Source organism: Mustela nivalis, assembly GCF_964662115.1.
Source record: "Mustela nivalis genome assembly, chromosome: 2".
In the NCBI taxonomy this organism is placed as follows: Eukaryota; Metazoa; Chordata; class Mammalia; order Carnivora; family Mustelidae; genus Mustela; species Mustela nivalis.
The window spans coordinates 173,565,632-173,587,281 of NC_139021.1; the positions used below are offsets into that span (position 1 = coordinate 173,565,632).

General features: G+C 43.4%; 1 protein-coding gene across 2 annotated transcripts in view; it reads right to left on the reverse strand.

Annotated features, from left to right (window-relative positions):
• Window positions 1-21,650, reverse strand: part of HSPA12A (heat shock protein family A (Hsp70) member 12A) — a 155,504-nt gene that overhangs the window by 131,126 nt on the left and 2,728 nt on the right. For both annotated transcript variants that reach the window (XM_082719027.1, XM_082719026.1), the window contains exon 2: window positions 8,627-8,714. In XM_082719027.1, coding sequence (XP_082575153.1) covers window positions 8,627-8,714 — 88 coding nt within the window. The remainder of the gene's footprint in view (window positions 1-8,626; window positions 8,715-21,650) is intronic.

Consider the following 21,650-nt stretch of genomic DNA (forward strand, 5'->3'; position numbering starts at 1 on the left):
AGTGGTTTTAAGGACAACATTTTAAAAGTGATTTGAAATGAACAATCCAAAAATGAAATTAAGAAGATAATTATACCTATAACACCATAAACATTTAGGAATAAACTTAACAGATGAAGGATAAAACTTATATTCGGAGAACAAAAACACTGTGGAAAGAAATTAAAGAAGACTGAAGGAAATGGGAAGACATCCTATGTACACGAATAGGAAGACTTAACTATTGTTGGGATGGCAAAACCCCCCAAACTGATCTACAGTTTGAGTACAATCTATAAAAACCCCAGCTGGCTTCTTTATAGACATTGACAAGCTGATCCTAAATTCACATGGAAATGTAAGGAATCCAGAATAGCCAAAACAACCCTGACAAAGAAAAACAAGGTTGGAAGATTCATAATCTGTAATTTCACAATTTACTACAGAGCTTCAATAATTAAGACAGTAGGGTACTGGATGAGGACAGACAGATCAGTGCAACACACTTGAAAGTTCAGAAATACAGCCTCACATTGGTAATCAGTTGAATTTTGACAAGGATGCTAAGACGACTGAGTGGGAGAAAGAAACAGTAAATTTAATAAGCAGTGCCAGGACAATGAGATATCATACAAAACCATGAGCTGACCTCTTTATCACACCATATTCAAGACTGGATTCAAAACAGACGAAAGAAAGACCAAAATGTAAGAGCTAAAACTCAGAGAAAAAATAGACCTAAATTTCTGTGACCCTGGACCAGGAAATGGTTTCTTAGATTCAACACCAAAAGAACAAGCAAAAAGAAGGAAAAAAAAAAGATAAATGTGGCTTAATCAAAATTTAAAGTTTAATCAAAATTTAAAACTTCTGTGCATCAAGGGACACTACCAAAGAAGCGAAAAGACAATATATAGAATGAGAGAAAGAAAAATATTTGAACATCATATTTCTGATGAGGGAGTCTGTGCATCTAGAGTAACCTAGAATATATAAAGAACTCTTATAAGCAAACAATAAAAAGATACAACTCAATTTAAAAATGGGTAAAGGGGGCACCTAGGTGGCTCAGTTGGTTGGGCAGCTGCCTTCGGCTCAGCTCATGATCCTGGAGTCCCAGAATCAAGTCCCACATTGGGCTCCCTGCTCCATGGAGAGTCTGCTTCTCCCTCTGACTTTCTCCCCTCTCATGCTCTCTCTCTCTCAAATAAATACATAAAATACTTCCAAAAAATGGGCAAAGGATCTGAATAGACATTTCTCCAAAGAAGATACAGAAATGGCCAATAGGCCAGCATCTGCAGGCATCGGTGAAAAGCAAATCAAAATGCAATGACGTATCACTTCACACCCATGAGGGTGACTAATCAAAAGGACAGAAAATACCCTACGATCCAGAAACTGCATTACTAGTTATTGACCCAAAGATACGAAAATACTAATTCTAAGGGGCACACGCACCCCAATGTTTACTGCATTAGTATGAGCACTAGTATTACCTATACTAGCCAAAGTAAGGAATAGCCCAACTGATGAATGGATTAAGCAGATGCATTAGCTAACCCGATGAGGCGGACACTTACTATTATTCACAAGTCATATTAGAGACACAGAAACTGGAATTTAGAGAAATCACCCAACTTTCACGACCTAATGTTGTCATGGTTGTAGACTGGCAATGGTACAGTCTACCAGCGGCAGAGACCAATGGCAGAGACAGATTCAGAAGCCAATAATCTGACCTCAGACTCTAAGGAAGGTCCCATGATGTTTGCTGAACCAATCATTGAAAGAACACAGAAGCGGATGAATGTGTGCTCAACTGCCCACACAAGGAAGAAGCAAGCTTCTCCTAATCAGCAGGTTGGTTCTTATCTTACAAATGCTCTAAATCTTGTAGCCCTCATCTCTCCTTAGGATACTCTATCTTAAGGCAAAAAATGGGGTCCATCTTCCACCAGCTGGGCTCATCCTCCCACAGAGCCTCCAGTACCTCTCTCTCTCTCTATGGTCTCCGCGGTCCAGGCTTCAGTCACCTGCCCAATCCCTGCAGGCAGAGCCCACGCTGGGATACTTCCAGCCACCTGCCCCCCAATCTGCATGGAACCTGATGCGCCCACACAGCCACTGTGACGCTGCCGTATCCAATCGTCTGCTTCAAAGCTGCGGTGCCACGTCCCGCTGGTATAGACGCCGCCCGTGGTGGTGCCACCACCACCGCCAGTGCTAGTGCTGGTGCCACCGCCACCGTGCAAGTGCCACCAACACTGCCAGCGCCGGGCTCACCGCTCTGCTGCCACTGCTGCTGGGTCACTGGAGCTACTGGGGGATGGGGCAGTCACGGGGGATAGACTGTGAGACATTAGGAAGCCTTCGGAGTCACCTTCTCCTCCAAATGAAGCTTTGCTAGGGACTGTGTCTTGAGACCTCCTGGGAGAGGGCTTCTTCCCTCACGCAGACAGAGTTCTAGAAAGCCCAACCGACCTTCCCCAGACATGGCTAAATACCGGGCATGGGGAGCAGTGCAACCCCGGTTGGGACCCGCCTCCCCACAGCTGCCCACGCACTTCTGTCCCATCACTGTGGAGGCCGACAGACACAGAGATGGTCCCTATTTTAAAAACACCACAAGACCTCACAGCTCGCATCCACGGACTCACCTCCTGACTTGGCCCTATTTTCCCTTCAGACCTGTTTCTCAAATACACCACCCCACATGTCATCATATGTGCGTCTCCAGGTCCCTCTCCAAATAAGGCAGTAAAACAAGAGGAGGTCCCAAGAAGAGCGACAATGGAACGTATACACGCACATTTTGAAAATGGGAAGCCCACTTCCGGCGTTGGTATGTTTCATTGGGGATTTTTTTCTGAAGACTTCAAACAAGCAAAAATTCTTGGCCAAATGACTTGGGAGTTTGAGGTGAAAAGCAAGGCTCTCTCAGGAAGCTTTCTGAACATCAACTACAGAACCACAGACTGTTCTCTCCCTGCTTTTTGTAGACGGATGTTAAGAACATTGCTGGGCACAGCTGATCCCTGGCAAGTTCGGCATTCAGGGGCTTCTACCCTTCTAGACCCTCCTGTCTTCGGCCTAGAACTCCTCCCTTAAAGAGCCCCCAGACTCTCATGCAGCCTCCCAGTCGGTGGTACCGAAGTCACATTAAGGTTTTAACGTTGTCTCTTCACACTTCCCAGTCAGAAGAGTCACAAAACCCCAAAGGCAGGGCCATCTGCATACCTTACAGGACCCAGGACACAATGAACATGCAGGAGCCCTCATTCAAGCTATTACGAGTTTCACGATGGCAACATCAGAGCATTAAAACAAGCACAGGGCCTGGGCAACTACAGGGATCCCGCATCCAAGCCGGCCTGCCCACCCAAAGGAATGTAATGATACACCAAGGACACTCAGAGGCATAGTTCAGAAATATTACTTATACTTATAACTACAGAGCCCTATTTTAAAATAGAAAAACACTAAAAGTTGGCAAATACTCAAAAAAATTTTTTTTAAACTTCAGACATGCTCTTCTTGCCGAAGTGCCGGTTGAGTCAGCTGGCCATCAGGACTCCATGGGTGAAAATGCACGAGAGACTGTCTTAACTTTCACCCCGCTTTCCTCCAAGGCTCTACACCCTGAAAGCATTTTGCACATCAAGAGAGAAGCCTGGAGTGAGTAACAAGACTTTCAATGGCGTAGCAAAGCTGGAAAGGGTCAGATCCCCATCAACCGACCAGGTTCTCAAAGGATGGACAGGGTCTGGCAAGGCCAAGGGGAAGGGTTCCCGGGAGGGAGCGAAGGAGCAGAGAGAGAAGCAAAGGGTATGGCTGGTCAGTGGCAGGAAGGGAGTCAACAGGACAGCAGGGCGGGCTCACCAAGGGCCACTGAACTACTTTAGAAAATCAGTAAGAACCTGAAAGCTTGTTGAGTTCTGGAATCTGATTTTAAAACTGGGATTTCATGCTCATAGGATAAAAATAAGTGTGACAAATGGGCACCTGTCTACAAATGCCACACAAACTGTCTCCCCCTGCAAGCAAGCGACATATGAGCACAGGATCCGGGAGGGAGTTTCTTGTCCTTGAACTGGCTATGACTGAATCCTCACCCAATGTTCCAGATCAGATGGGTGCCTCTTAGCTCTAAGAGAACTTTTCAGTTTTGTGCTAAGGCTACTCTCTACGCTGGGTCTTAGTCTTGCCCTTTTCATAATGCACAGAACCTTACAGGACGGAACGAGACCCAGGCTCACCATCACTAACAAGCTCAGGCTCAAGAAGACCGAATGATGAAGAAAACTGTTTAGACAAAGTAGGACTCAGCTCTATACCTGAGATAATGCATAGCCAACCCCCCCACCCCTACCGCCCAAAAAAACAACAACAAAAAACCCACCAAAAAACAAAACAAAACAAAAAAACCCTCAAAAATCCCCTTCTACCCAGACATCCGCTTCCTCTGATAACCAATAGGCTTAACCATAATAGGACACTCAGAGCAGAACTTGGAGAGCTTCAAGGTCTGGTTTTAGGAGCCTCCGGGCCAAGGTACATGCTGTCTCCCCCATGCTACAAGGCAACGAGGTTAACAGAGACTACAAACTCACCAACCAAAGTCAAACAGACAAGAATGCATGTGTATTCCTCCCAGCTGAGACTGATTCTCTCGCTCCCTGCCTTGTAATCTCTTTATATACATATATGTCTGTTTGTTTATGTATATATATACCGACATATACATATATGTATCTTGTGTACCTAGCTATATATGTATGTATAGTGTGCATATATATGAATATATAAAAAACACACAGAGAATAAGAGAGGCAGGAGAGAGAATATATACATACACACACATACGCATAAATATGTAGTAAATTCAATTCTATTCAATTTTGTTAAATTCGACCCACATTTAGAGTCTCTGCCATGTGCTGACCCTACTCGGCACCAGACACAGACTTAGCAAAGAGTGTCACCAACACCCACGAGCTCACCAGCTAGAGAGGAGACACACTAAAACCCAAACACCGGCACGGCAGCCACTTATAATGGGAGTCCACGTGACTCGGTGGTTCTAGATCAAAGGTGGTTATTACATGTGCTTGAATCATGCTGGCTGGGCTCAGGTCCCGCTCCACCATGTTCAACCTGTGTGACCGTCAACACACAACTTGAGCCACAGGCTCTCATTAGTGATATGAGCATCTACGACAGCGCCTTCTTCACAGGGCAGTGAGGAATGAATGGTATAACTAGCAAAAGCACAGACACAGGCACACACAAGGCATTCAGTAAAATGAAGCTTTTATTATCACAACTATTATTCTTCTTCGGAAAGACTGTGAGGTTCTGCAGAGGGGCGCATAAGAAAGAAAGGGGTGTCAGGAGAAGCTTTAGGGAGGAGATGGTATAAGAAATAGGTGTTTGTTGGGAGAACAATAGGGAGAGAAGGCATTCCGAGGATTAAAAAAAGAGTTTGTTCAAAGGCCCTGAGGCATGAAACATCCTGGCAGGTCCTGAGAACTGCCAGCAGATCAGCACAACAGAGTAAGGGTTCAAGGTCAAAGAGAAGCCAGAATCAGATCTGAAAGGGCCATCAGAAAGCCTCAAACAATGGAATGTTGAAATCAGATTTGCTTTCAGAAAGGTTAGGTAATATCCAACTGAACGTGATTTTGCCATTGTGAGGACCACTTTTCATGAGCACCACCAGGATATATTAACGCCACCAAACAGAAGACTCCCTGTCACGTGTATGCTCTTTCCTCTGTTCACAAGTCTTCAGAAGTTTTTTGTTGCTTTGTTTCGTTATACTAAATGACTGGCTTATTTCCCATGCTGCTGTCATGGCTGCAAGAACGTTTTTCTTTACCACTAATATCTTACAGAATGATTTTTAAATATTCACCTTCCTAACCCCTACGAGGGGCTTCAGTGGCCACTTCTTAGCATTCATTAAGAGCCAGACACACGTTTGCCCTCGAAGTCTGCAAACAGCCATTATGGGTGGCGGGTCACGTCTAGGGGATAGAGGCGGATATGGAAGGCAGAGCCATGGTGGGGGGTCCATACTGGAACTAGAAGCAAAACCATATCCCAGGACAAAACCAGGAAGATGACTGAAGGAGAAGAAAATGAACATGTGCCAAGCACCAAAGGAATGGGCGAGAATGCAAAGTGGACCCCTGGAGGGCATTCAGTGACCAAGGAGGGCCCTGGAAAATTGGAAACAGTCAACTGAACTGTCTGGAGGTATCTAGATTCATTTGCTCACATAGCATTCATGAGGTCAGCCTATGAGGCGATTCTATGAATTCCCTCTGTTAGCGTCTGTCTGTCCTGGGTCTGAAGAAAATATGGTGACGTGGTCTCCAGCCACGGAGGACTCCGTGCCACAGAGAGAGGACTGACTGTGCCTGTGCGTGGGCCCTGATAAGGACCAGATAGTCCTTTGGCGAGCCTACAGAGGCCGCCTCCTTTTATCTTCACTCCACGCCATTGAGAAAATCAACAGATGGGAACAGTCCTTTCTGAACCCAACTTTCATTGTTCCCTATCTGAGATAACAGAGGCAGCAAGCGGGACAGAGAGCTGGAACTGCCGGTTTCAGACGCCTATGACTGTAGTCTCCCTCCTCCTCCCCAGAACTGACCTCTTTGGGTCTGGTCTTCAGATTTTCATAAAATGAACGTGGCTTTTTTTTTTTTTTTTCCTAATGCATTCCCCTCCCCCTGCTTTGATTTAACAAGCATGACCCGTAGACGCTCATGCCTGAATCCTGCCGTTCCATCACGCAGACCACAGACATGTGCACTGTGTGTGTGTGTGTGTGTGTTTGCGTGTGTTCCAGTGTGGATGTGTCCAACTCAGGTCAAACAGGGAGTGCTGTCACCCCCCACAGGACCCGCCAGTGTGCCCAAGCCAAATTCTGCACTCAGAGGTCCTCTCAGTGCCACGGGAGTGCCTCTTTGCTCCGGCTGCTGCAGCCTGGGGCTCCCAAGTAGTTATTGCTTAAGTTGTTAAAAAAAAAAAAAAGTGGGGGAAAAAACAAAAAACTGAAATAAAATAATCATATCAACCTCTCATGTGGCACTCCAACTTAGCATGTATTTTATGATGAACTGAGAAACTCAAAGAGCATTTCAGGAACAAGTAAAGCCGGTGTGGAATATACCAGGTCTCTATCAATTGCTCTTTGTTTTCCAGGCAAAAATTTCTCCCTTGAAAAATCAAATCAGCAGTAACTTATTTGTTGAACACCTACTATGTGACAGGCATGCAACATCCAGCTGCACATTACATGATTTCTTTTTCATTACCGTCTTCCCTGGAAAACATTCAAAGCATCGAGCTGGATGTTTTAGCTGTTTTCTCTTCTAGCAGTTTTCCTATTAAGAATGTCTTCAGAAGCTTAACACTCTGAGGGCTATGCAGAGTTTTCTGGGTCTTTTTTGGTCTGTTTTGTTTTCTTCCTACTATTTTTTTTTTAAACCTAAAACTTTCCTTTTCTCTTCCTACTTTCTGATTTTAGGGAGGAGAAAAAAAAAATCTAGCATCTGGGGTCTGAGACCACTTGAAATGTCTGGGCCAGGGATTGCTAATGACCTCCCAGAGATAACCCAAATTGCTGATTTAGCAAAGCCCATTCTTGACCTTGACACAAGACAAGACAGGCAGAGGGAGAGGACTTGCCAGGCAGCAGTGAAAGAAGACGGATCATGGACGCGCTCAGATCTCCCCAGGCCCCCTCCCCCATTCAGCAAACACCTGGCTGAGTTGGAAAACATGACCGGCCCAACCTTCCTATTGGCACCAATTGAAGCTGTCAGCTCTCGGCTTGTCACCAGTTGCACTGGGAGGCCCCGGGCAGCCACAAGAGCCCTAATTAGGCAGAAATGACACTTCTACAACTGACCTGCCAGGACCTTTGGCAAACCATTTAACATCATTAGTTAACATTTTTAAAAAGTGTGAATGTAAATGAACAGCCAGTGGCTTTCAATGGAGTTTGTCGGTGGCATCCCCCCCTCCACCCCCCCCCCCGCCCCCCAGCTCACTCTTTCTCTTTTTACATGAATAGTCCACTTGTTTCCTCCAGAATTGGAGGGAGGCACTGGGCAAGAAGGAAGAAGAGGACCAGTCCTCTGTGGGGAGAGACATGTTAAAGCATAAACAAGCTTGGAGGAGCCCGAGACCATCCCTTCCTGCCTCAGGACAGGCCTGAACTCTCACACGCAAGCCCCCAGAGCCAGCGGAGCCCGGGCAGGGAGGGGACAGGAGTGCGCCCAGCCAGGTCCCGCTCTGCAGCTGTGCTGGGGAGTGTAGATGTCCACTGTTGCCCATTTTCCAAGCTCTGAGTAGGCAGGAAACAATTTCAATTCCCGACTCAAGGGTGCTTCTGAAATACTCTTGCTCTCACGCCTCTTACCACTCGTCAGCGCTCTGAATGACCAGATGTTCTGCAGTGGTTTGGCAAATATCTTGCATGTGCTATAGGGTAACTGTACCAGCTAGAAATGGGCCTCATCCCTCTCCAAAGGAATGAAATCTGCTGGGGGCTGGGGCTGCGGGGTGGGGGTGGGGGTGGGACAACTTCCGACGCCAGTTTGGTACTTGCACAACTCCATTCCTTCCCTACCTGAAGCTGGTATTTCCCACCTGGAGTCACACTTCACTTTGCTCTTCGCTGCACACCCACAGAGTCCGTACACGCCAACACTCTCCATCTGTAGGAAGGGGGAGAAGAGTTTCACTGTGAAAATGTCCCTTGGTCTGCTTCTGCGCCACTCTCAAAGCGTGTGTGTTCGCACTGGGAGACAGGTGGAAGAGGCCGCACAGTGTAGAAGGGAAGCAGAAAGGTGGGCAGCAGAGAGGTCAGCTTCCTCAGGGCCTTTGCACTTATCACCCACTGGTTTGTGCCCTGGGGCAAAGTGCTTTGTGCTGAGTCTCAGATGTTTTCATCTGTAAGACCAAGGTAATGCCTTACTACCTCCAGTGGGAAAAAGAACAGATGGAACATATCATGTGAGCCGGAAGGCCCCATGGAAAGGCAAGGATTTCCAGACCTTTGAGAGCTGCCAAAACTGAGGTGTGATGCCAGGTTCTCAGCTTAGTGAGACTCTGTCCTCTTGCTTCTCAAGAGAGACTAGACAAAGCCACTACACCACCAGCACATGCCAGATCGCTCCCTGCCCCACCCCCCCACCCCCCCACCCCCGCCCTACCTCCACTCCAGCTTATTCTCCAAAGGGCTGTAAGTACCACAAAGACAAATGCATGGGTGCAAGACCAATTCCTAAAACCCATGGTGCCATCAGCGCTTTGGCCTCTCTGCTGGGTCCTAAGCAGTAGGGGAGGGGAGGCACATCTGTCTATCTCTGGATTTCCAGAAGTCCCTACGACAGTGGTGGGGACACAGTAGATGCCCAGCAAAGGTTTACTGCATCGAAATGCTGTGCATCTTCCAGACATGTGCTGACAGCAGCGGGAATGTGTGCTTTACTAAGGCAGCCCAGAGCCCAAACTGGGAGAGCCTGACTTGCTCCCCCCCCCCCCCCCGAATTAAGAAAGAGTCCAATCAAGCCTGCAATGCAGCATGTGGCGGCGAATGCCTGCGAGGTAGCAGTAAGAGAGAGAGAACTGAAAGAAAACAATCTTAGTTTGGAGCAGAAAGAGGGAGAAAATACTGGAAAACGTCCTTAATAACAGTAAATGGGAAAGGGAGAGAAGAGCTCCTCGTGATGGAGTATTTAGTGCTTTTAAGCTAAATACCTCAGCATATTAAGCAAATAGAGAAAAGCCAGCTAGAAGATGTCAGCAAATTGAACCAAACGGTGCTCAGAAAGCTCAGAAAGCCGATAGGAGGTGTCTGGGTTTGACCCCTTTTCCCATCACATGCCTGGTCTGCGCCCGCGTGTTTAGTGTTGCTTCTCCTCTCCAGCTGCGGGGCTTATTGAAAAGCTCTTGCTCCCTGCCTGGTTTTGGCACATTTTCTGCAGGTGCCTCCTACTGTGGCCACAATGGGCTGCTCGGGAGGTTTAGACCTGTCAACAGCTCCGGGGGAGGGGGCGGCGGCGGCGGAGGGAGCGCAGCCGTTGTCTTAAAGGGCCAGTGACACCGTGCGCCGCAGAGCCAGCCGCACTGGCACCTGCTAATGAGATGAATCCCTTCTCCCGCTCGCTCTTTCTCTCTTTCACGATTTAACTTGATCGTTTTGGCCCCTCTCTGGACAGGGAATTGCTCTGTTGATAATATAAAGTAATTGCCTGTAAAACATTTCTCCGCAACAACTACTCCCTTCCCTGGCTGAAAATGTCACAGCAATTGAAAGCTCTTAGCCCAGTTCAAGAACGAGGTTGCTCGGGAGAATGGTCTTTGCATAGGTCTCCAAGCACTCAAGGGTTCCCAGAGTTGCAAGTTCTTGGTGTGTCTACTCGATTTTTAAGACAGAGACTGCTCCTTCCTGTAGCTCAGGAGGATGTTGTGTGTGATTGTGGACAACTAACCGGACTAAAAACTCCCCGCAACGCCAGAATGAGATGGAGTTGGTTCAGGGAAAGACATTATTTTCTTCACCACCGTGCCATTCTTGTCTCAGAAACCCGAATTCCGAGGGATGGCTGGCTACATGGGTCAGAGGGATTTAGGAGAGCCTCTGCGTTCTCCTCCTATAGGGAGAAGTATCTTTGTCTAGGAGGGAGTGGGGGCCTTGGTTTTCCATAGTGGAATCGATGCTCTAATTGTTTAAGGTTTGCTGATGTATTTTTTTCAGACCTGTCACTTGGCGGCAGCAGTGACACACTGTGGGAGTGGGTACGACACACTTGCGTTTTCATAAATACTTTATTAGTCATTGCCACGCCAACGTGGGGAGTAATTCACCTGGAGAAAAAAAAAAATCACTTTGTCGTAGGCATGCACCCGCCAGCAAAATAAACACTGGTTAGTGACGGTTTCATTTTCCTCTGACAGGTGAAAGCCTAAGTCTCTATCTGAGGGAAAGAGAAACTTTTTGCCTTTTAATTGGTGAGAAGCACAACTTGCTAAATGAGAGCCTGCCGCGTTACTAATTCGGGAACAAAGCCTCAGGTGACTCACCTTCCAACCGGATGAGCCCTGAATATTTTTTGTAGCAGATGAAGTAAGGGAGGCAGACATGTTTATAATGGTAATTTATCAGAAGGCAAAAACATCCGCCTGCTAACTTGACAAACTAGGGTATAGAGAACGCAGCTACCAAAAGGCCATTTAAAATTATAAATCTGAGGAAAGCCACAGAACTTTATCCAGCTAAACCTCTGAGAGGCCGCAGTACGAGATCCACAACCCAAAACAGGTGCCGCACTTTTTTCTCGGAATTTAGGAATTTTAGACTTTACATTTTTAAGTCTTGTAATACTGTCAGAATATGCCAGATATTCAGCTGGGACAATTACACATATTATACCAAAATAACCATACTAACTGTATATCATAAATGGTATTTTTCCTTTACCCATAACAAAGAGGATTTTAAAAATATTTAAGCTCATTAAATAAATTGATTCCTGAATAAAAGAATTATGTTGACAGCTTTTTGCCAGCAACTAGATGTTTTTCTATTTGCTTAGATGAAGGTGTGTGTGTGTATAAAATGACGGTGTGGAACTAAATGACCCAAAAGCTCTGCGTGGTTCTATGATTTTCTTATCTATAAAGACGATTCCTATCACGGAAACACAGAAGCAGTAAATATAACCACACAGTTATTTCCAACAGCTTTGCCTATTGGACAGGCGGTCAATGGGTTAAGTCCCTAAAGCCACAGCTAGGAGAGCCTGGACCACCAGGGCTGGAATCCCAAACCCCCTCGCAAAAGATGGCCCAGGAAGCAGGAATGTGAGGAAGGTGGCCCTGGGGTGTGTGTGTGTGGGGGGGGGGGGTGTTTGCTGCTGGTGCTCGGGCTGGTGTCCTCCGCATGAACTCCCAGAGCGAGCCTGGGTAGACAGTGTGAAGAGGGGAGAAAAAGAATGTGTGAAGAGGACAAAAACAAGTGAAACAAGCACACGGTCAGTGGAAAGAACGTCCACGCTGACAGCAGCCCCAGCACTGGTTTCACTTTTGCGTCCTCCTTTTTCATATGTCTGCACACAATGTAAGAGGTCTGAACAGAATTCCAAAGTGCAGAGACAGCAAAATGGGGATTTGCGTCTCCTTGCTCCTGCGGATCCTCGCAGCACTTCTGAAACCACCTGACTGCACAAGGTAGAAATTAACCTTGGGTGACGTGTTTGAACTTTGCACTAAACAGCATTTGTTAAGATGGTGGGCATGTGTTTAAGAAGAAAAGAACGTATTTTAAAATGCTGCATCATTCCTGTGTCTGTGCGTACCTAACTGGTGAAATGTTCACACCAGCAGTGAGAGCTGTACCCCAGGGCTAAAATGTGATTGTTCTCTAGGGTAAAAGCTAACATTCTTCATAATCAGATCTGTGTATGTACTTAGGTCGTGAAAGCCACAGACATTTATTTCAGCCTGAGACCCTTTGTTTATTTAGTGTTTGCTGTATTTGCTACTGCTATGTATTCCCTAAAAGTTAACACCCAGAAATGTTAAGATCCTTTATACCCCAATAAAAAGTTCACATCAAGCGCAACAGGACCTGTTGAAATGTCTGTATTCCAGATAGAAGGGCACTTAACTTTCCAGTTTGAAAATGATGTCAATTTAAAATCTGCTTTATAGCTCCTGAATTAACAGAACCACCGGCTAAGGGAAGAAAAAGCTTTTGCTCTTTCTTCCCTCGGTGGAATGTACAGGCTCATTCTCAGTCAACACTGAACCCGCAAGGTTTGTGAGGACATCAGACAACTCGGAAGCCATCTAGGCAGACTTCACCCCTTCCCTGCCCCCACGAAGAGCTGGGTTCCACTTTGTTTCTTACAATTTTCTTAGAATTACATGCTGCCAAGTTTCCTTTTCTTCTGAAAGTCAGAAAGCACTAAGTAGCCAAGAGTATACCATACTCTCTCTCTCCAGTTTGCGTAACACAGGATTACAGTCCCTTTCCTCCAATCCAAGCCTTCCAGAGTTCAGCTTAGTTTAAAAGATCCAACTGAGACAGATGCACTTGAGAATCAACACAAAGATGACTGACCCAAAGGACTAGCTGCAGACACCAGCCATTAAAAACCTGACAATTTTACCTACATATCTTGTGAAAAATAGACAGGATAAGCTAGCGCAAGGTGTATATGCTGAAGTCTAAATTAGGAGAGCGAGGGGATGTTTCTCAGAAACAGGGTGATCAGAGGGGCTGATCCTGATGTGGTACCTGAGCCTTTGCCCCAGAGGATACAGGCTCTGCGTGTGACATTTTCCAACCCACCAGCAAGGGTCAAATTTTGTGCCAAGCTGCGTTGCATTTGTTTCTTAGCATCAGGACTCGAAAAGAGAATAAAAAGTTCAAGGCTTGTCCCTAGTGAGTTAGAGTCATGTACTAGGGAAGGTAAAATGGTGATTTTTAGTAAAAAAAAAAAAAAAAACCAACACATGGTGATTCCTCCTATTCTCATATCACAAATAAGGTAAAATGGTGATTTTTAGTTAAAAAAAAATACCAACACATGGTGATTCCTCCTATTCTCATATCATAAATAATACATGGATATAAAGTCTATTACAAATACAAATGAAAAGTTCTGTAAATTTTCAATGCCTGGTTTTGATTGCATTTCCTGCTTTTGCATTTAGAATTGTCTCAAGAGAAGACAACTAGTTTCCAACAACAGATTTATAAGAAATGTGTAAAAATTATTTACTGAACAGATATTTTTCTTGCAATGGTCTTAGTCAAGAATTCAAAATGCCTGGATTTTCAGTAAAGTAATAGAATATGATACATAGGACAATATACATTCTAAAGCTTATAAATTGATACCCACATGTTATAGTTATTTAAAATATGATACTTTATTTTTTTTTAAGATTTTATTTATTTATTTGATAGAGAGAAATCACAAGTAGATGGAGAGGCAGGCAGAGAGAGAGAGAGAGGGAAGCAGGCTCCCTGCTGAGCAGAGAGCCCGATGCGGGACTCGATCCCAGGACCCTGAGATCATGGCCTGAGCCGAAGGCAGCGGCTTAACCCACTGAGCAACCCAGGCGCCCCAAAATATGATACTTTAAAACAAGAGTAGTTTTTGTTCTTACTCTACAAACATAGTATTTGATTCTTGCTCTATAAAATACAGTCTTTGAGGCTGTATTCTCAAAATCAGTACATAAGCCTTACTTTCCTCCTGCATACTGTCAGCTCGGCTAGCAAAAAAAAAAAGAAAGCATTTAAGGATTAGACAGCCAAAGTTTAGGTCAGATCCACAAGTTAATAAAAATTCCAACAAGTACAATTCTGGACTTCAAGCTCTATTACAAAACTGTCATCATCAAGACAGCATGGTACTGGCACAAAAACAGACACATAGATCAATGGAACAGAATAGAGAGCTCAGAAATAGACCCTCAACTCTATCGACAAAGCAGGAAAGAATGTCCAATGGAAAAAAGACAGCCTCTTCAATAAATGGTGTTGGGAAAATTGGACAGCCACATGCAGAAAAATGAAATTGGACCATTTCCTTACACCACACACGAAAATAGACTCAAAATAGATGAAGGACCTCAATGTGAGAAAGGAATCCATCAAAATCCTTGAGGAGAACACAGGCAACAACCTCTTCGACCTCAGCCGCAGCAACATCTTCCTAGGAACATCGCCAAAGGCAAGGGAAGTAAGGGCAAAAATGAACTATTTGTATTTCATCAAGATCAAAAGCTTTTGCACAGCAAAGGAAACAGTTAATAAAACCAAAAGACAACTGACAGAATGGGAGAAGATATTTGAAAACGACATATCAGATAAAGGGCTAGTGTCCAAAATCTATAAAGAACTTAGCAAACTCAACACCCAAAGAACAAATAATCCAATCAAGAAATGGGCAGAAGACATGAACAGACATTTCTGCAAAGAAGACATCCAGATGGCCAACAGACACATGAAAATGTGCTCCACATCACTCGGCATCAGGGAAATACAATCAAAACCACAATGAGATATCACCTCACACCAGTCAGAATGGCTAAAATTAACAAGTCAGGAAATGACAGATGCTGGCGAGGATGCGAAGAAAGGGGAACCCTCCTACACTGTTGGTGGGAATGCAGGCTGGTGCAACCACTTTGGAAAACATCATGGAGGTTCCTCAAAATGTCGAAAATAGAACTACCCTATGACCCAGCAATTGCACTACTGGGTATTTACCCTAAAGATACAAACACAGTGATCCGAAGGGGCACGTGCACCCGAATGTTTATAGCAGCAGTGTCTACAATAGCCAAACTATGGAAAGAACCTAGATGTCCATCCACAGATGAATGGATAAAGAAGATGTGGTATATATATACACAATGGAATACTATGCAGCCATCAAAAGAAATGAAATCTTGCCATTTGTGACAACGTGGATGGAACTAGAGGGTATCATGCTTAGCGAAATAAGTCAATTGGAGAAAGACAACTATCATATGATCTCCTTGATATAAGGAAGTGGAGATGCAACATGGGGGGTTAAGGGGGTAGGAGAAGAATAAATGAAACAAGACGGGATTGGGAGGGAGACAAACCATAAGTGACTCTTAATCTCACAAACCAAACTGAGGGGAGCTGGGGGGAGGGGGTTGGGAGAGGGTGGTGGGGTTATGGACACTGGGGAGGGTGTGTGCTATGGTGAGTGCTGTGAAGTGTGTAAACCTGGCGATTCACAGACCTGTACCCCTGGGGATAAAAATATATTATATGTTTATAAAAAATAAAATATTAAAAAAAATACAAAAAAAATCCAACAAGTGTTGGCATGGGATAATTTTATGGCCAAAAGACATTTGTTACTAGTTCTCTCAAACAGGAACTCTACTTTTAATGCTGTAGAAGTAGAAAAATTCTTTAGGAGGCAGAGATAACTCACATTAACTGAGATGCTCTTTGCTAGAAATTCTCTGCCTCATGAGTTTGGTACACAGTCCTCTCTAGTTTCAAATTCCCATAAAGGTCCTAAGCCTAGAGTGCAAATATTTGGTCATGAACTTTAGGAAAGATGATTACCGAGAATGGCTCCAGGATATTTTAAATCACCTGGCTGTTCATAAATCAACTCAAATTTTTATAACAGTCTAACAGTAGCTGCTGAACAAGGGTAGCTCCTTCTGGGAGTTTGGCCAGTTCCCACCAACAGGGCCAGTGGCGGGGGTGGGGGGGATCCTCGGTGACCCTGTGGCTTCCTTTGGCCATTTCTCTGTGCACACAAAAAGAAGAGGAGACCAGGGCAGGCACCCAGAAACTTCAATTTCAAACTCACTTGGCCTCGGTTTTTTATTTCAAGTGAAAGTTCCCTTGCACAAAATCATCCCAATACGCATCACTCTTTACTCCTGAGCACATCTGTGTTAGATTCTCTTGTACTTCCCTTTTCTTTCCCATCTCCAAACTGTACCACTTAAAGATGGTTATGCTGACTGTAGCCCAAGCAGAAGACAGGCATTATTAAATACATATTAAAATTATTTCCACTTTAGAAATGACATTTTAGACTTTCATCCTCTCTTTCTCCTTAAGTATTAATGGAAAAACATTGTTTTTCTAAGAAACTAATTCTGATCATTACCGCTTTTATTTCTACAATACCCACCTACAGTTTTGAATGCACAGTCACAAAATATAAGTGGAATTTAATTAAAAACCAGATCTACTGTCCCCTGTTAACATATAATTCTGTATATTTTTTAATTATGCAAAAATCTAATACATTAGATTGGCATTAGAGATTCATTCACAAACATCACTTTAAATAATTTTGGAAGTGTATAGGGCTCCAATGGTAGTACTTTATATATGATTGTCATATATAAAAGTGATGCAATTAAAGCAAATCCATCCTGAAAAATTTGCCTAAAATGATTTTGCTAAAAATTCCTGGAAATTTACTCCCTAAAATTACTCCCACAAAAGAACTAATTCTCATCTGCATCTATGACTATAATTTTTTTTAAAAAATTCAAGAAACAAAAAGTCTCAAATATTATAAACATGATCCCCAAAAATGGCAAATCAAGGAAGAAAAAGAAAACAAATATGACCCTACATTTTGCCAACACCAAATGTCAAAACTCAAGTCCTAAATTTTTGACAACTGAAAGTTTCTAAATTCCCCAAATAATGTTTGACATTTTACCATTACCATAAGATTCATGACCAGGCCCGTAGCAATCATCAGTTATAAAGGCACAGAGTATTTTGATTTCACTAATAAGAAATAGATAATTCCTCTTAAGTAGATTAACTTAAAGCACACTTTCAGGGAAGCTAAACTCCCCTTCAATCAAGTTCTTCAGTTTAATTACAAAAGTCAAACAATTTATTGGCTTTCATTCAAGTGCAACAACGAAATAGAAGGGCATACCACTCTCGCGGGACAGGAAACTAACCAAATCAATGTCTGCAGCAGTTACAGAGAAAACATTTTCAGCCATAACTTAATAAAACATCTTACTGGTCCTCTTACTGGGATTTCTCCTCTCTTTCTTCTTTGCTGCCCCCTACGTGGGAAAGATGTTTAACATTTCCTTCATCTGCAATAAATGCAATTCCTATAGTTATTTTGCTGCTGTTATATTAAGAAGTACACATTGGAAAACCTGGCCTTTGTAGGGTATTTTATATGTATTCATTTTGCTTTATTAGCCTGTAATTAGGTCACAGAAATACTCTTAAGTTTATCTACTTCTACAAAGTTAGAGAAGTATCTATTCAAAAATGGCAAAATAGCTTGCTTTAAAGAATTCCTTTGGCCTGATTCTCCCCCCCCTCTTTTTTTACTATTTAATCTCACTGGATAATTGCCCCACTCCCCATTTCATTCTGCATATATAGAAATTGTGTGTCTATATCCTGAAAAATACCAATTAAACTGCCAGCAAGAGCATCTCCAACAGTATCTTTTGGTTTTCAGTGTCAAAGCCCTCACAACAAATGACCGGAAGGCTAGATCTAAAAGAGCCTTTGACAGGATGCCAGCTTTGAACACTCACATTACAACCATGGCTCCAGCTTTCTGCTTTATTTGGAAAACAAGAGAGAAATAATGCATCAACTCTATAATTTTGAGCAAATGGTAAAGGTTAAAACAAAAGTGATAGATTACTAGGAGGTCTGATTATCTTAAAAGGTCAGTAATATTGTTTTTAAAGGGTGGGGGAGGTCCCCTTATCATTTAATTCAGTTCCTCCTGAATTCCTCTACAAAGCTAAATTAAGGTTTTCAGACAAACACAGCAAAACTCTAAAAATGTTATTTTCCTTCTCCTTAATTTCTTTGGTAATAATGACATCCTTTACTATGTGTTGGGCAGAGTGGGAAGAAGTTTCCATGGATTTTTAAATTTAATCTCATAGCAATCCTATGACATTGAAAATATTGGGTGATGAGCAAATGGGCTCAGAGAGGTCAAGTAACTTTTACAAGGTCATACAGCTGGGAACTGGAAGAACCAGGGCTTGAACCCATATGGTCTGGTTCCAAGGCTCAACACTTCTTAGCAGTATCCACTATCAAATCATTCCTGGGGGAAGCCTTATCCATTCGGTATCTGACACGATCCATGAAGAAATCTCTTAGAGCAGAGGTTCTCAATCTAGGCTCCACATTAATATCATACACATTAAAAAAAAAATACCTCTGTATGTGCCCCACCCCTGGAGATTCCAATTTAATAGGTCTGGGGTAGGGCCCAGGTATCAGTGTTTTTTAATACTACAACAGTGAATAGATAACCCTCCTCTTCCTGGTGCTTAAATTCTAACAGAGTTTAGACCCCACCAGAATCTAGTAGAATCCCCAAGTGACTCTAATGTGCAGCCCAGACTGAGAACCGGTGACCCAGAGCTTCACACCATTTACCCGGGCTCCTTTCTCTTTTCTCCTTCTCCTCTGTGAACTCCTTTCAAAGCTGAGTTGTGAGCAACTCAACTGGCTTCTTCCAGAAAGGATGGCCAAGCCCCTAGCAATCACAGGCATGAGACCGCAGGATCTGACTACAAAACTTCCAGATTTGACAGGCAGAGGAGCACAGTGGTAGCAGGCGTCCGGGCGGGGGGTCGGGGGGAGGGTTGCATGCCCCTGGAGTCCACTGGGCGTGAGTTCAAATTCCAACTCCACCATTTGCTAACTGTGTCCACCTTGGGTTAACCGCTTACCTTTTGTGGTGGTTTTGCAGATTCAATGAGATGATACAAGGAAAACCCCAGGCAGATAAAAGTTCTCCAGCAATGGTAGTTGTTGCCCTGGTTTTTGTTTTTCTAGCACAAGGGTAATGACTACTGCTGGGAGACATTGGTAATTAAAAAATCAAACTACAAAAAAAAACCACGTTTTATTATTAGTCAAATCATTCCTACTCTTATTACTTAGCATTTAATTTACAGCTCTTTATATTACAATTAGCTTGGCAATCCTATTTCTCATTCCTGACAACTGGGAGAGGAGGGGTAACATTATTAATCCCATTTTCTAGATGGGGAAAAGGCAACATTTCCATCTATTCTGTCTCCAGTTTCTATGACTCTATGATTAAAGGCACCTGCAATCATGTTCATTAGTTCCCTATGAAAAATGATATTCAACACAGATGTTAAATGCAGGCAAGAATTAACAAGCACTTGATAGCAAGGCCAAAATAACATCTAAACAATCACTTCTGAACATTAAAGTCATGGCAAACAAGTTCCAATTTATATAAAGGTGTTGCAGAGGATTAGGGAAAATGAACAAATATATTTTTCTTTATCCTCATTCATTTAGGAAGTACCTGACATGGTTTAGAAATCCTTTTTGAAATGCAGCCTGAAGAATGATTAATTTCCTCCATGAAGCGTCTTCATTTAGCAAATAGGTCTAGGCTAATATGTCCTGATGTTTTATTTTGAATCAGAGCTAAAACAGAAGAGGTCCTGGATGGGGAGACCCGGCGCTGTGGTTCTCAGGCGAGCTCCCTGAGAAGCCTGCGCACTGTGGGCAAGGGGCTCACCGTTCCAAATGTCCACCAAATACACACCCAACACTGAAGAGTGGTTTGCCTATAAACGTAGTCTTTGTCATTTGTATGGAATTTACATGAATGAAATATAATTGCTCCAAACATACTACTGAATGCATACTCACTGCATATAGCCACTATTATATGGGGCGGGGGTCCCCTCAATTTTTTGCTGTTAAAAAGGAATGTTCATTTTCAAAAAGCTTAGGGAAACACTGATCTAGTCCAGCCATTCATTTGGTTGGTGAGGTTTAGATCTTGGGGACAGCTGGGACTCCAATCTGTCTCCTAATTCCCAAATGGCCCTTGTCCAACACCATACATCTCTTCAACTGTGAGCACCCCATCCGTGGGAAGTCAATAGTCATGGCTATGTCCTCTATCTAAAAGAGGAGAGTATAGTCCTGCCCTCCCTCCCTGGATATGGACTTTCCTTATCTGCTGAACCTTGCTTTTGCCTTCCCTTCCCTACTTTTCCTTCCCCTCTACTCCCCTGTTTAAACCTTTAGGGTGAGCAGCACTCAAACCCTTTCAAGCTCTGATGTTCTTTGAGTGCCCCTGGACATTCAGTCTCCATATGAAGTGGAAATACAGTCTCCATGGTACTAAAACAAGGAATGTGAGAAGTATGTATACAGTAGGCATGTACATGAATATATTTTACAGCTAAAACCCCAGTGCTTCTAATATCTACAGAAAATAAGAAAATTGAAATATTCATGAATAGTCATTTTATTTCATCTGAATCTGACAACACTAATAGGATGTTAATAAACCCCTAGCATAACAACTTTTCAAAATGCTTTCACATCTCTTAATGCAGTTTATTGTCCTGATGGCTCACCAGCATGTAAGTGCTAGGATTGAGAGCCACGAGAACTAAGTGCCATGAAGAGAAGAAATGTTCCCTATTTTATTCACTACTGTTTTCCCAGTGCCCAGAACAGCATCTGGCACATGGCAGACATTCAATAAATATTTGTTGATTGAGTGAATGACAGAAGTAAACAGGGATGATGGTCTTAGCTATTTATTTAGCCTACATATAGTTCTATTTTTAAGAAGCCGGGATGACTCTATAGTGGAACAACTGTGTTTCCAATGATCTTTTCTCAGTCTTTAATTCTCCCTTAATTTCAGTCTTAAACGTGATGTAATATTCTTCCTTCAAATATTTTCATGTAATTGTTCAAAGTTATACAAGTAGTACATTCGTTTTAGGAAAATCAGATACGACTAATATATAAAAAAATAAAATTCCCAATGATCTCACTACCCAAGGACGACACAATGAGTATGCTAAAGTGTACTCTTTCCAATTTTAGTCTAAGCATATGTACCCACGCACATCTGACACAAAACTCTCTGCTTAGACTTTAGATTTGGACCATTTTCTTTTTTCCTTAAGCCCTTTTGCTTATTGCCCTATTAGAGCACCTGACCCTCCTCCTATGTCCTAAATATATTCCTTCCTCAATATTTAGGTCCTTGCTTCAAGAGGATTCTCCACCTTCTCCCTCCAGAGGACTCATCTAT